The 15,827-nt window shown below is 41.2% G+C and overlaps 1 protein-coding gene across 1 annotated transcript in view; it reads left to right on the top strand.

Moving 5' to 3' along the window:
• Window positions 1-14,832, top strand: part of LOC148026753 (signal recognition particle 19 kDa protein, putative / SRP19) — a 99,051-nt gene extending 84,219 nt beyond the window's left edge. Inside the window, exon 3 of the mRNA XM_087691248.1 lies at window positions 14,560-14,832. Coding sequence (XP_087547374.1) covers window positions 14,560-14,696 — 137 coding nt within the window. The 3' untranslated portion in view covers window positions 14,697-14,832. The remainder of the gene's footprint in view (window positions 1-14,559) is intronic.
• The last annotated feature ends 995 nt before the right edge of the window (window positions 14,833-15,827 follow it).

Genomic DNA, 15,827 nt, shown 5'->3' with positions numbered 1-15,827 from the left:
TTGACATGTTGCAGGCAGAATTCAGCCATTTCCTGCAAGGAATCATTGAATTTTCTCTCTTTGGTATCATCTCTCATAGTCCCAGCCCATTCTCAAAAGATCTCAGCTTATCTCATCCATTTGGAGTAGATCTCAGTCAGATTTGGTGGACAACAGAGGGAATTTTGTTAAAAACCCTAAAATTTTGCAGAAATTAGGGTTTAGCAGCCACCTTGGGACCTTGCCAATAGTGCAAGGCATCGTACATTGAATTCAGCACATGTAATTTGTGGAATTGTCAAGGTATTCAGATGCCAGCCCATCCATTGTGAATTTTGGGTAGCATTTGGCCATTGGGGTCCAATTAGAGCAAGTCCTAGGTAAAAAAATCAAGGGGCAATTGGCCCAATTTGTGTACAGATCGCATCTACAGCAAGGGGCTTTTGGATCAGCCAAGGAGATTGTGGAATCCTAGCTTGTATCCAATCCATTAATTGGTAAAGTTAAAGAAATACTGAAAGGGGCATCAGTTTTGGGGCCAACAAGGTGTCTATTGTCCAAGAATATTAAGTGTGCATCTCAACTAATGTTTATTTTTTGATTGCTGTAGTTAAGTGCTTCATGTTGTGTCAGAGTGCAATGGAGTGTGAGACAAGAATGGAGCAAGAGCAGAGTTGAGAGTAAGAGTGAGGGAATCCCAAGATGAGTGTACCAGTAAGTGTTACGGTACACAAAGAGTAAAAATGTATTTATATGTTAGGGTACAAATAAGGGTGTGTTCACACTCATAAGTGCATACAGACATAGATTAATGGGACTTCACACCCAACAACCTCCCACTTAAAGACTTAAGCTAGCCAAGTTCCACTAATCGAATGCAATGCTCATGCTGAGCCTTTGTAAGCCTTTTAGTGAGAATATCTATAGGATTATCTTGGGTTTTGACCTTAGTGTGACAAGACCATCATCCAAGACCTGTCGAATGAAGTGATATCGAACATCTATGTGTTTGGTATGTGCATGGAACATGGCATTCTTAGCCAGACATATTGCACTCTGGCTGTTACAACCAAGCACTAGAGTACGTGAAGAAACACCAAAATCCTTGACCAAACGGCCAAGCTAAATAGCTTCATTAGACGCTTTTGTGGCTGAAATATATTCGGCCTCTATAGTACTTAATGCTATAATTTTTTGCAACCTTGAACACCAAGAAATAGCCCCACTAGCCGAAGTAAAGATATACCCATTGGTAGATTTTCTAGTGTCAAGATCTTCTGCCATGTCCGAATCATAGAATCCTTGTAACTCTAGTGTACCCTTTCCATAGCATATATATTTGTCTTGTGTACCTTTTAAGTATCTAAAGATACATTTCACTGCTTCCTAATATGGTTTGCCAGGGTTAGACATGAATCTACTAACAACTCCCATATGAGCAATGTCAGACGAGTTGTAACCATGGTGTACATCAAAGAACCACAAGCTGATGCATAAGGTATGCCCTTCATAGTAGTAGCAGTTGCATCATCTTTTGGGCAATTAGCTTTGCTAAGCTTTGTATATGGGGGTGAAGGCATACCAAGAGGCTTAGTATCAGCCATATTAAATTTGTCAAGTACTTTGCTGATGTACTTGTCCTGTGAGAGAAACAAGTGCTTCCCTCTATCTTTTTTAATGCGCATGCTCAAAATGTGTTTAGGTGCTCCTAAATCTTTCATTGAGAAGGATGAACTCAGCTGCCTTTTAAGAGCATGTAGAGTACTCTTATGCTTTCTTGCAATTAGCATGTCATCCACATATAAGACCAACACAATAAGACTTCCATCGTCAGCCTTTTTAGTGTATAAGTAGTGATTTGCATGACTGCGTTTGAATCCATGGCTGAGCATAAAAGTATTAAACTTTTTATACCACTATCTAGGGGCTTGTTTCAGCCCATATAAGCTGTGTTTTAGTTTACAAACTAAATGCTCTTTCCCTAGAATAGCAAAACCTTCGGGCAATTTCATGTACAACTCTTCATCTAGGTCACCATGAAGAAAAGTAATCTTCACATCCATATGATCCAACTCTAAATCCAAGGATGCAATGAGAGCAAACAAAACACGGAGCGTAGTCATCTTCACCACCAGTGAAAAAATCTCTTGGAAGTCTATTATGCCTTTCTTTTGTGTATAGCCCTTAGCAACCAAACGTGCCTTGTATTGGGGCTCCCCATCAATACATTTCACCTTATAAACCCATTTATTAGGGATAGCTTTCCTATCCTTGGGCAAAGGTACAAGCTCCCATGTGTTATTCACATACAGAGACTCCATCTCTTCTTGTATAACAAGCTTCCACTTTCTCTTGTTTTCACATGATAGTGCCTCTAAATGTCAGAGGCTTACCTTCGTCAGTCAATAAAATGCAATCCAAAGATGGCTGAAACCTCTGTGGCTTCCTTTTGACATGTGGCGACCTTCTTACCCAATGATCTGTATTAATAGGCAATGGGCCTACATCCTCAGGTATGTGCACACCATCACTTGGTGGCTGATTTTCAGCATTTTCTTGTTGCTCTAACCTGTTTTCAATATGTTCTTCTTGCTGTCCTATTTCATCATGTGCATCTTTTTACCGTCCAGTATCTTCTTAATGACACCAGAGTAATAATGAGACTTTACATATTTTCCATATATGCAATCATTACAAAAGTCAAGACCAAAGCCTTTTACATCAAATCTCCCTAAAGAGGAGAGAACTTGAAGGCCTTTCTAGCTCATATGGTGAAGTCTTTTATGCCAAAGTTCCATCTGTGAATGAACTTCAGCCAAAGCCAAAAACTTGCCAGGTAATGCTTTATAATGCAAATAATACAAAGTTCCCTTTCTGCTGCCTTTAACAATCAGCATAGAGTCCTTGTGGACCTTCCAAGATCCACCACCAAAGGTAGTTAAATATCCTCTTGCATCAAGCTGACCAAATAACAGTAGACTTTTCTTTATGCCAGGTACATATCTGACATCTTGCAAAATCAGCTCTTGGCTATTTTTAAGAGCCAAGTGAATGGTACCTACATCCTCTATTTCACATGTATAATTGTTGCCCAAGTAAACCTTGCCTAGGCAACCTATAGTGTATTCAGAAAATGACTCCAAAAAGGGAGTAACATGAAAAGAGGCATCGTTGTCTACTATCCATGATTGGGATAGCCCATCATGAGTTGAAAGTAAGGTATCAATTACCTCCTTTTTAGTGATGTGCATATCACTTGTTACTACCATAACATCTACATTTTTACATGAGGTTGCAACAAGTATCTCTCAAGTGTCAGAGAGCTCTTCAATGACCACACTAGATGCAACATTTGCCTTTGCAACTTCTTTTGAGGGAGAGCTGCCATCATCTTTCTTATCATCCTTCTTTTTCTTTTCTTGGTGTTTCTTTCTTTCTTGCTCTTTCTTGTAGTACTGACAATTGGGCTTTTTATGCCCTTTACGTCCACATTGATAGCAATTAACATCTTGCTGTTTGTCCTTGTTTTTACTCTTGCTTTTGCCTTTATTTCTTACATTACCCCTCTTTTTTGACCTGCCTCTAAGATGATAGGCTGAACCATTGCTTTCTCCATTGCACTTTGTTCTAATCTCTTCATTGAGAATAGAGCCCCTAACACCATCAAAAGTTAAAGCAGGGTTGTTGCTTAGTGAAACAACTAAAGACTCTCAGCTATTGGGCAAAGTCATCAACAAGAAAATAGCCTTAAATTTATCATGAAAGGACTGCAAACCAGAGTTCTGCAAACTGATTCAAAATCCTTGTGAAAGTGCTTAAATGCTCTAATGCTGGCTTAGACTAATCCAACTCCCATGTTTACAAGCTTGCGCGTGAGATGCACTTGATTTATTGGAGTTGTATTTTCATAGGTGTCCATAAACTTTTTCCATATGGCATAAGCTGTATCAAGTCACTTAGTTTTTGTAAGTACATCATCCGATACAACCATTTTAATGTATGTAATGGCCTTCTTGTTGAGTCTAGCCCAATCCTCATCCTGTAGGCTTGACTTCCAAAAGAGCATCATCACAATCCTCGAGAAACAAAATGCTTTGCATCTTGTCCTTCCACAAGTCAAAGCCAGTGTCATCAAACCTCTTGATTTCAAGAAGGGTTTGTGTCAATGTTGCTGGAAGCATTTGCCACCATTTTTCAGCAATGCACCCAAAAAGCAATGCTGCAATTTATGATAGTAAACAATGAGCTGAATATTCAGCTAATTTCAGCCCAAATTTTCAGACAATAAGAACAAGATTCAGTCCAAGTACATATACAGCAGTAGAATGGATAACTTTCAATAGTAAAATTGAAATTTCAGCATATAATACATGCATTCACTACTGCAAGGTGACCCCCACTCCAGCAATATCACCAAAAATACATTTGCAAAAATCCGAGATCTGCAAATGATCACTAATATTGCTGCAACATGACTATTCAGCAATACATAAACTCAATGGGAGTTGCCCAACATGTACACTACATACATAATGTGACCAAGTCAACTTCTGATACACAAAAACACCAAAATTCTTTGCAATTTCTCCAAAATCTCAAAAGTGGGAGATAAATCTCATTGTTTACAGCCAAGATTGCCTCAACAATGTTCTCAATGTACATTTCAGATATCAATTTTGCCAAAATTCTCAAATTTCAACAAAAGCCCCAAAATTTTACTGACTAATCATCCTCAATTTCATTAATACATGATCCGGAGAGCATAAAACGGGCAAAATTAGCAAAATTTGACAAAATTTTGCAAAAGCCCTAAAATTTTGAAGTCCAAATGTGCACTAATGTTAGTAAATTTGGATCAGCTGAGCAAAATTTCACTGATACATGAAAAGCCCCAGAATCTTCAAAGCCAATGTGCACAATTTTTGCAATTTGTGTGTCAAATTGTCTTGTTCTGGACCTTGCCAATAGTGGAAGGCATTGTACATTGAATTCAGCACATGAAATTTGTGGAATTGTCAGGGAATTCAGATGCCAACCTATCCATTGTGAATTTGGGGTAGCATTTGGCCATTTGGGGTCCAATTAGAGCAAGTCCTAGGTAAAAAATTCAAGGGGCAATTGGCCCAATTTAGTAGTTGGCTGTGCCATTTGTTCATGGGCAGACTTGCCATGTGGCAGGTAGCTCCTCTAACCAGCTTTCCTTCTTGGAGAGGGTGGTAATTTCCTAATTAAGTACTTAATTACAACAATCGGCAAATAAACATAAATTGAAATGCACAATTTACCTTAATAATCTTGGATATTGGACACCTTGTTGGCTCCAAAACTGGAGCTCCTTTCGGTATTTCTTTACTTTGATTGCTAATTTAATGAGTATAAGTTAAGATTTCACAATCTCCTTTGCTATTCCAAAAGCCTCTTGCTATAATAACAATTAACAATCAATTTGGGGGAGATGGGTTGGCATTTGAATTTCTTGACAATTATACAAACTTCAGGTGCTGAATTCAATGTATGATGCCTTCTCCTATTGGCACAGGTCTCGAGGTGGTTGTTAAACCCTAAGTTTTGCAGAAATTTAGGGTTTATAGTAGAGATCTCTCTGTTGTCCACCAAATTTGGCTGAGATTTGATCCAAATGGTTGAGAAAAGCATCCATAACTTTGAAATACAGTCCAAAGGATGATTGCACGAATTTCAAGGGGGAGGTCTATCATAGGGATGTGAAACTTTGAAATACAGTCCAAAGTTGTTACTAGAAGCATCCAAATGGTTGAAAATTTGCAGCAAGTTTGGGGCATATGGAATGGTTGCACAAATTCCAGTGCAATATGCTTTTCCAAAGTTTGGGGCATATGGAATGGTTGCACAAATTCCGGTGCAATATGCTTTGAAATACAATCCAAAGTTGGACTGTATTTCAGATTTATATCATGTTTATGCTAGTTGAAAATTTGCAGCAAGTTTGGGGCATATGGAATGGTTGCACAAATCTGAAATACAGTCCAAAGTTGTTGCTAGAAGCCCATTGGATGCATCCATAACTCATGTTTTTGAATTGTTTTGACTTTAAAACCACATTAAAGCATATTTTCAGCATAAAACATGGCTGAAACTCTCAATGGCATTTACTCACATGCTGCTTTCCATGGAGGCAACTATAAACCATTGAAAACTGTGCATAATCTGATCATGAATAGATCACTTCTGGATTTGAGAATTGATCGCAAAATGCTGCAAATGTGATCCCAAACTGATCACAAACTGGTAGCAAAACTGATCCCAAAAACAACCATAAACGGTTCTTAAACTGATCAAAAATTGATTAGAAATATTGTCTCAAAATTGAGGCAAAAACTCATGCCAAACTAATCATAAACTGATCCCAATTGATGCAAAAGTACAATCTCAGAGCCATGGTAATAACCATACTCATCTATATATATCTCACAGTGACTAGTACACTGAGCAGTGATCCCATTGTAGACATACTGTTAGCACAGTACCTTGGATATATATTGAATACATATGAGATCCACTACATATGAGAGTTGTCCATAACTGGAGGAGTGGAAGTGCTACCTTCCCCTTGAGCATCAGGCAATACTCCGTACCCTTGCTTTGCTAAACTTGACTGAGTGCGAACCGAAGTCGGCTCTAACTGAAAGGCATCTCGATAAAGTTGCAACAATTGAGGATGGTTTGCCAAGTCATCCTCTTCCATCCACTTTGCATGTTTTAGTGAAACAATGTTAAAGTTTTGCTAAGAAGCATATGGAAACTTTACCTCTAACTTGCCTTAAACCTCCACTAGGTTGTAGGCCTTTCTTCCCTTGAAGCATTGCAATGCTTTATACTTTCACATTGCTGCAATTCCAACTTAACTAATATGCAACATTGCATCTAGTTGACTAGCCCCTCGTGTGTATTTGACATGCTAGGAGCACCAGATGCATTAGGAAAATTCTTGTTTGCATACTTTGGACCATTGCAATGCGACTATGCTTGGGAATTTGCATACTATTAGCCATACCAAGATACATTTTCCCATACATTGCATACATTACTAGTACTATTTTTCCTCATGGCCAACATTATATAGAGCATTTGCATGACTAGCATTAATACCATGAGTTCCAAACACAGTGGATTGCATATATGCATTGCCAAATTTGTACTTTGTGCCCCAACATCATGTCGACATTGTTATACATGGGGTAATGCTTATGACCAGCCGTACTCGAATGGATATAGTGGGCCTTGCACACCATGCATTGGTCACTGCATATGATAAGGAGTTGTGTCATACATCCTTGTATGCGGTCCCTGACCCACCATAGCATGGAAACTAGTGCCACCACCAAAGTAACGTGGCTGTCCCATAATTGCGTGCATACCTTGACAGGTGCTGAATTAAGTGTACGATGCCTTCTCCTATTGGCACGAGTCCCAAGATGGTTGTCAAATCCTAATTTTTGTAAAAATTTAGGGTTTACATTAGATATCTCTTTGTTGTCTACCAAATTTGGCTGAGCTCTGATCCAAATGGTTGAGAAAAGCTAAGAAAGGTTGAACATAAGCTGTATTGAATTTAGTGTACGATGCCTTCTCTTGTTGGCACGGGTCCTGAGGTGGTTGTCAAATCTTAATTTTTGTAGAAATTTAGGGATCATAGCAAAGATCTCTCTGTTGTCCACCAAATTTAATTGAGATCTGATCCAAATGGTTGAGAAAAACTGAGAATGACTGAATACAAGTTGGAGAAGGTGAGGGAATGCCAGAAGAGAGAAATTTGTGACTTTCACACAAGAAAAGCTTGGAATCTGAATGTTGCCTGTACCAGACATCATTTAATGCTGTTCCCAGCTGCTTAGTGTGAAGAAAACTGCCAGGGTTTGCATTGAGGACACACAGAGTGTACGACCACAACAGAAACACAAAGAAACAGACACAGACACAGACAGAGGGCAAAAGTCGAACCCTAAACGCAAAACTCAAAACTCAAACCCTAAACATAAAACTCAAAAACTCAAACACAGAAACTTAAACACAAACAGAAGAAGGGAGAGAGAGAATACAACTGTGAAGTGAATAAATGCTGTAAATGAATGTAAGAGTGTACAGTGTGCTCAAGGGCAGAGCAATGTCGGAGTGTGACATCCACCGGAGACGGATCCCAAGTCTGTGACCATTAGTCGGAGTGTAGGAGTGCTGAATAGTGAATGGCAACAGCTTGGTCACCAAAATGCAGCAGTTTGGAGGTTGGAAACTGGTAAACGCAGCAGTGTACCACTGATCAAGGGGTGGAAACTGTGCACAGTTTGCTGTAAACAACAAGCTGAAACAGTGTTTGATGTGGTTGGCGATGACTGGATGATCAGATTGTAGCTGATGATGATGTCATCATAGTAGCTGACGTCAGCATGGATGAAGGCGCTAGCAGCAGGAGAAAACACGCATGGAGTGGCAACAATCTCGAGGGTTGGACAGCCATGTGGGAGGAGGCTGATGGTTGAAACCTGCACGTGGAATGAGAAACCTGCACAAACGGAATGAGGCTGAATGGGGGCAGCTTGTCTATTTATAGATGTGGAAGGGCGCCCCAAAAATTAGGGTTTTCTAAACTCTCTCGAACCGGTTCTCGTTTTAGGGTTTCCACTAAACTCTCTTGAACCGCTCCCCGTTTTAGGGTTTTACTCTAAAGAGCATTTTTAAGTATGTTTTGGGGCTGTTTAAGAGGCTAATCAGCAAGTAATGCATGTTTTAGCTCAACATCCTCTCTCAGGCTCAAAACTGAGCTAAAAGGTTAGGCTAACCACTGTGATGTTTATTTACTCCAAGGTGTGCCACCCCAAAGTAGCCAGGGCATCAAACAAAGGGTGCACGTCGGCTGACTAGTGGCCTACCAAGACTGCAGAGGCAATGGGTATTTTACTAAGGAAATCCAAGTAGTCACCCCAGAGAGGACAGGGTATCGGACAAAGGGTGCACGTCGGTTGCCCAATGGCCTACCAAGCCCTACAAAGGCGGATGGAACTTAAAAAAAAAAAAAAAAAAAAGTGAGGTAAATTTTATGGGATGTGGCCAATTGAGTAATAGTGACCCAGAAGACGGGAGAAGGGAGGGTACACCCAACACATCACAAAACAAAACAAGTGAATCCATCCACTCAAGGTGTTGATGATGAGGAAAAATAGATGATAAGGTATCCAGGTGATGAAGGAGGATGGTAGTATGGTGATATTTGCCGTCGGGGGAAATAGCTTAGGATTTGCTCAAGTGGTGCTATGCACAATGAGATGCAAAGTATGCTACATACTGAAGAATGCTTATGCAGGAAGTGTCACTTGGACAGTGTTCCTCATGGGGAAATTGTTCACTTGCCCAAGTGCCTTAATATAAAGATGAGGAAATTATGCAATGCAAAGGGTAAGGTATAACAGGGGGGGAGAAGCCGATGTCGAAGATAAGGTGCTGAAGCCTGTAGAATATCAAGAAGGTTAGGAACCCCCTCTCAACCTGGATGTAGATGCCAAAGAAGGAAGAGGAGCCTGATGTCGGACTTTGGATGGTGGCAAGAACCATAAGGAATGAAAGAAGAGGAAGTGGATGAAGCACCCCGCTAGAAGAGTAAGGTAGAAGTCACCACTATGATAGCATCGAGAGAGATGCTGCACGATCCGCCTCGGGAGGGGAAACCGCCATGCTGGAAGAAGAGCAAGCACTCCTAGGATGATGAAACCATGAAAGGAACGGTGTGCATCCCCACATCTCTAGCCCAGGTAGGGCCAAAGCAATCTGCAAGGTAGCCCTACACTGAAAGACAAAACCCTGCAAAAGAGATGAGAATTTGCAAACACAGAGGTTAGTGGTGAGATGCTCCAAAGAAAAACATAACAGAAAGAAAATCTAACTCAAAATAAATGAAATGAATATGTATGTGTGTGAGTAAATGCAACGGACGTCAAAAGAATGGAAAAGCTAAGGACAATGAATCCTATGGGCCCGACTCTAAGAGTGCAAAAAATGAATGCTAGACAGATCTAGGGTATCTGAAAGGACCTAGAGACATGCTAGTCTAAGGTGTCTACTATCGCGTACGTCCAATAGTAGGGCTCTACCAAGGGAACGCCTGACGAGGTGGGGAGGAAAGTGAGATAGATGCATGAAGTGCAACGAGATCAGAACTTGTAGACCAATCAACTAGTCTCTCAGGGGTAGTGAAAGAAATGGGTTGCTGAGGATGTACTCGAGCCATATGTCCAGTAGCAACGGCGGGTGCTGAAGGAGCAGATGAAGTAGGAGCAGAAGACATAGCCCCATTGGACTGTGCAGTCGCAGCGGTCTGTAGAGGCTTTTTAGGTGGAAGACCTTGGGCTTTGGAGTGACACTCCTCGTCCACATGGCTTGCTCTCTGGCAGTGTGTGTAAAACCAGTTTTTCTTAGGGATGTGCTGCCAAATAGGTCTAGATTCTTTGATTTCATCTAAGGAAGAGGAGTCACCCTTTGATTGGCTTGCCTTCGTATCTTGCGAGTTCTTGCCATTGGTGCTTTTACCTCCCGAAGAAGAGGCAACCAACCCCCTTTGCTCTGAATAAGGTTGTGATGAGGATTTCTTGTGGACTTGATCACGTAGCATGGTGTAACGCAAGAATTGACACTCAAACTCGCAGAAGGTTGGCAATCAAGGTTGGGAGATGATGTGTTGAATGAAATTAAAGTATTTTTCGGGCAACTTATTCAAGAAGAATGTAACCTGATTGTCATCTGACTTTGGAGAGCCAGTAGTGGTGAACTTGGCAAGTAACTGCCTATATTCAACCACTTGACTTTCAGATCATCCCCTTCCTTGATAGAGAACTCTTGAAGCTCAAAGTCGAGATTGATGCGCCAAGTACGATCACGAGCCGCATAGTGGTCGAGAAGGTGACTCCAATGCTCTGACGCAAGTGGGAAGTGCTACAACAGAGAGTGAAACTCAGGAAGCAATCCCTGCATCAGCTCAACATTGGCTGGGGCATTGCGAGCTCTCCATTGACGGATGTAATCAAGGTGAGCTAGTCGAGGGTCCGGCAAAGACCCTGAGACTCAAGCACTTGTTGCATGACATTAGACCAAGTGGTGAAATTTGACCTGTTAAAACGTGTCTTATATATTTGTGAAGGTATTCTTGGCCGTTGCAACAAGAGTGATAGTGCTCGAAGATGGATAGTGTGAAATAGTGTAGTGTGGGTAGGATGGGGGAGTGGAGTACACTTGGGAATGGGTCCCAGAGTGCCCACTAGGCATGCGGGTAGGGTGCAAGGTGGATCCATAGGGAGGGATGGGTTGACTAGGCATGGGCATGGTAGCCACATGAGAAACCCAAGGAGGTGGAATGGGAACATGGGAAACAGAAGATGGGAATCCTTGCGTAGGTGTAACCCAAGGAGAGTGGGAACATGCACCATAAGTTGAGGATGGAAACCCCTGCATATGAGTGGTCATGGGAGATGTGAAGCTGGGGATAGTGAGGGGGTTACCCATCACAGTCGACCCGGGAGTTATGTGTGCTCATTTGCTGAAAGGTGAGAGGCAGTGTTAAACAGTGGCATTTCGCCTAACGAAGTACCATGGTGCAAAGAGGTAGAGAATGGGGTGGAGAAGGAAAAGGTGCTAGGAGCGGAGATGGAAGATCCAATCCCTAGGGTGTGTGATGCAGATGTGGAGTGAAATCCAAGGTTTTGGAAAGATGATGAGAGGTGATCAAGGTGTGATATAAAAGAGGGTGGGATGGGAGGGAAGTGAGAAGTGTGTGTGATATGCTCAAATGAAACAGAAGCTGTAGATGTACCTGAATTTCATTGCTTTGTGAGTCCCCTTTATTGAAGGTCACATACACAAAGCCATCTAGATCCTGTACCTCAAAAGAAGAAACAGGTGAGGGTTTTGATTCATGCAACGAAAAAGAATTGTACAAACTTGACATTGGACCTGGTTGAGATGATGAAGATGGATTGCCAGACGTTCCGAATGCCGTATGTCCTCCATGATCGGAGAGGTGGCCAGCCTCACCAACCGGTCCGGATGTTGTAGCAAAACTGGTAGGAGGGGTGTAAACATCACTGTACTTGTTGCGATAGTACTCCTCAAAGTCCTCCTTTGTCATGCTAGTGAAATCTGGTGAAGGTGGAGTGTCGTCCTCCTCATCGAGTCCATAATGCCATCTCAGGGCCTCCAATGATGGAGAAGCCTGATAAGACATCATAGGAACTGGAGAAGAAGGTGTTTGGGACATTGTGATTCGGTTACGAGTCGTATTGTGTGCCTCGCACAAAGACTAGCTCTCCAGAATATCCGTAGGATACCCTTTACAAGAGCACCGGCTGTGATACCATGTGTAGAAAACTGCTAGGGTTTCATGTTCCTGTGATAGCTCCTGACAAGGCCATGTAGGGTGAAGGAAGGGCGCAAAAGACTGGAAGCATCTCAAAATTTCACGTTCCTGTGATAGCTCCTGACAGGGCCATGTAGGGTGAAGGAAGGGCGCAAAAGGCTGGAATTAGCTTGGTGAATGCTGCTGGGTACCTTTCTGCTGCAGGAAATCTGAAATTTCTCTCCTACTACTGCATCTTTGTCCTATACTTGATTGGAGATCACTTTTGTGCTAGAATTGTTGTTGCTAGCCATACTTGGACAAGAAATTGTTGTTGCTTGTCTTGTTTGTGAACCTGAAGCATAGCAGCTAAGAAACGAGTTTCTTTGAATTTGAAACTTACGAAACGTTTCTTAAAGTACGAAACGTTTTTGAGAGTAAAAAACGTGGGCTTTTTTAAAAAATTTAATAAATAATATATTATTTTAAAAAAATGAGTTGGAACCCAAAACATGGTTTTTTGGACAACAATTATTGGGCAATGTTAAACATGATGATGATGATGTGTATTGACTTGTGAAGGCTCAAGATTTTGGACGAGAGACTGATTAGATAGGCTATTTACATGTTAATTTCAATTTTCTTTGTATGATATGTATGAATTATAATGTGGAGTTCTAAACCATAGTATAGCTTGTCCAAAGACTAACTTTGATAGAAGTGACAAGTCAATAATGGATCATGGATATGTAACGTATTATTCTCAATTGACTCTATTATCACTCAAGCTCGATTGGCCATTCTTTGTTTAAGAGAGAGTCCCATAGAGGTTTAGAACCTCTTTCCCTAGTCAAAACTATTAAAAATCCCTATATAAAAAAACCCGCATTTCTTATTTTACCACCTCCTGAAAGAAACTTACGAAACACATTTCTGATGCTTCGTTACTAAACCTCTATAGGATGCACAAGATGGGGTACAATTGAGCCCTTGAGTCCTTTCTATAGGATGCCTTAACCACCCTGCCTTGGGGCATGTTCACACCTAGTTACTATGTTTAGTGGCAAATGTTGACCGAGTAGATGTTGAAGGATGTAAACATTCCCCTACTGCCAAGAGGTGCTCCAAGGGGCTCGAGGATATGGCCTCTGACCAACATGGTAGGTGCACATTGCATGAGGACTTGGAATGACCATGCAGAACTCACTCTTTGGCGCTGTGCATTGGATGAGGTTGACTGTGCAGAGCTCACTCTGACTCTGCACGACAGTTGCATCATGATGATTTTTGGGCAACTGACCGTGAACTACTCTGCTATGTCAGAGTTGAAAAAGTGGAGGCAATGACATTGGCAGCAGCAGGTGGCAATGGTGTGAGGAAGATGGCTCCAATGGTTGGCTCAATATTTTTTGCTTAGACAAGGGAGCATTGCTGTATATGTATATTGATACTACTGAAAATGTTTCTTACAAACCTATTTACCTTGCTGCAGCTTCTTGTTTTCAATGCCAGTGCTTGTCTTTTCTGGTTTAAAACTCAGTGCACTTACAAATGGTTCTCCTTTAAATCAATACTGGCCCTATGTGTGCAGCATGCTTCACGACATTAAAATGCCATAATCTCTTTGTACCAGTAGGCAATAAGTTGTGGATTACCTAAGGGACATTTGGACCATGCAAACCAGAGTAGCCACTTGTCTGAGTTTAATTGCCTCCATTTAGGTGGAGATTAATCATATGATTTGTAGCTGCAGTGTAAGCCCTCTGGTTCAGATTGCAAACCTCTCTTGGTCCAGCTTTACTTTGTCAGCATTCCTTCTCTGTTAGAGCATTGTGTCGGCATGGGGATGCACTAGAAAAACCTGAGTTTTGTTTGTTAACACCTTACCTCCTAGACTTCTGTGTGCAGACGCATTTCATGCATTTTACAGCACAGCCCCAGTGCTAGTTTTGAGAATTGTTATGAGCAATCAGAATTATGTGATCATTGTTCATGATGCGTCTTTGATCCTGTTAGTTTATATTTGTTTCTGCAGAATATATGATACATCTAGCTGGCATTGCAGTTAGAATGTTGTTTAAAAGCTGTTTGCTCAGTAAAGCAACATACCAGAGCATGTGCATTTGGAATCTTTGGTGCTTCTACAATATGAGTGTGATGGTTCTCAAAAAAGGTTACTGATGTGCTGCTTTTTTGTTCTAAGTGTTTGTATCATTTGTATTCAGGGAAAGCTTTAATGCTTAAGGTAGCAGAGCTGGTGCCCAAGTACATACCACGAGCAAGGAAGCAAGATCAAGCTGGACCTTCTAGTTCAAATGCCAGCAGTGGAAAGTCAGGGAAGGGTGGAAGGAAGAAAAAATGATCAGGCCCACTGGCCATCTCAATGTGCTTGCCCTATACTAACCTCATGTTGCTCTTGAACATATTTTAGTGCTAACATTTGCCAAAATATGTATGTTGGTCAGAATGTGAGCACGAGCCAAAGCTATTTTTGGTTATATTGGCCACTTAATTTTGTCATACCTGTTGTTCCAGAATGCCTTTCCATAGTACTGGAAGTACAAGGCTTTCCGTTTCTTGGAAAGGATTTTGTTTAGAGAACTTTTACTGGTAGCCTGCCAACAACACGTTGCAGAATTGTTCAAGGAAATTTTACTTTTTGTGTACACATATGGAGACCCATCTTTACATTTCATGCCTAGTGCATAGGAACTTACATTGTTTCATATTTAGGTCGGGACTTGACACTGCCATGACACTCTCTCTCCTTTCATCCATGTAACGGATTAGGCTGACACATGGGCAAAAAATGTATTGAGGTTTTAATACTCATGGTCATAGTGGCTGCATCAGAAGGTTTTTGTTGTGTTAGGAGGCTTCCATGCCACATGCAACTTGTAGATGTCAATTTGGACATGGTTGCTCCATGTCATGCAGGAAGAAGCACACTATTTGTGCATGACCTTATCAAGGCATCTTGTTTTCCATGGTTGTAGCTGACAGGACATCAGAGAGTTTGTTTCTTTTGTGATTGAGTGGCTTTTGTTGCTCGTTTTTGTTATTTTCTCCGGTTTACATGAGGTTTGCATGTTGGCCAGAAGGCCAATTTCACATCTCATTTTCTAATGAAGTGTAAGAGTGTGTGTGTGAATGTGAGTGGGTGTGCACCTGTGTATGTGTGTGTATGTCCATATATGAGTATGTATATAAATATATAGAGTGGCCTTGCAAAACTATTTGTCAAAGGTGGCACGACAAATTGCTTGGAGGTCTTAGATTTTGAGATTTTCAATTGGAGCCTTATCAATGGCCTTGTGATAGTTCAAAGTTGAAAGATTGCTCATGGAAAATTTTTTGTGGCCACATCTATAAAAACTCCTCATCTTTACACCATGTGTTGTTGGGTCAATTCCCTCAAGTCACATTCTCATGTGTTTCACTACACCACAATTGGGCTTTGTCACATTTGACAGCTAGTAATGCCTTTAACTTT

Source organism: Lygodium microphyllum, chromosome 13, assembly GCF_053477565.2.
Source record: "Lygodium microphyllum isolate KBCC chromosome 13, Lygodium_microphyllum_v1.1.10, whole genome shotgun sequence".
Classification (NCBI taxonomy): Eukaryota; Viridiplantae; Streptophyta; class Polypodiopsida; order Schizaeales; family Lygodiaceae; genus Lygodium; species Lygodium microphyllum.
The sequence above is the reverse complement of the archived record's forward strand: the minus strand, read 5'-3'. Positions and strand labels throughout refer to the sequence as shown.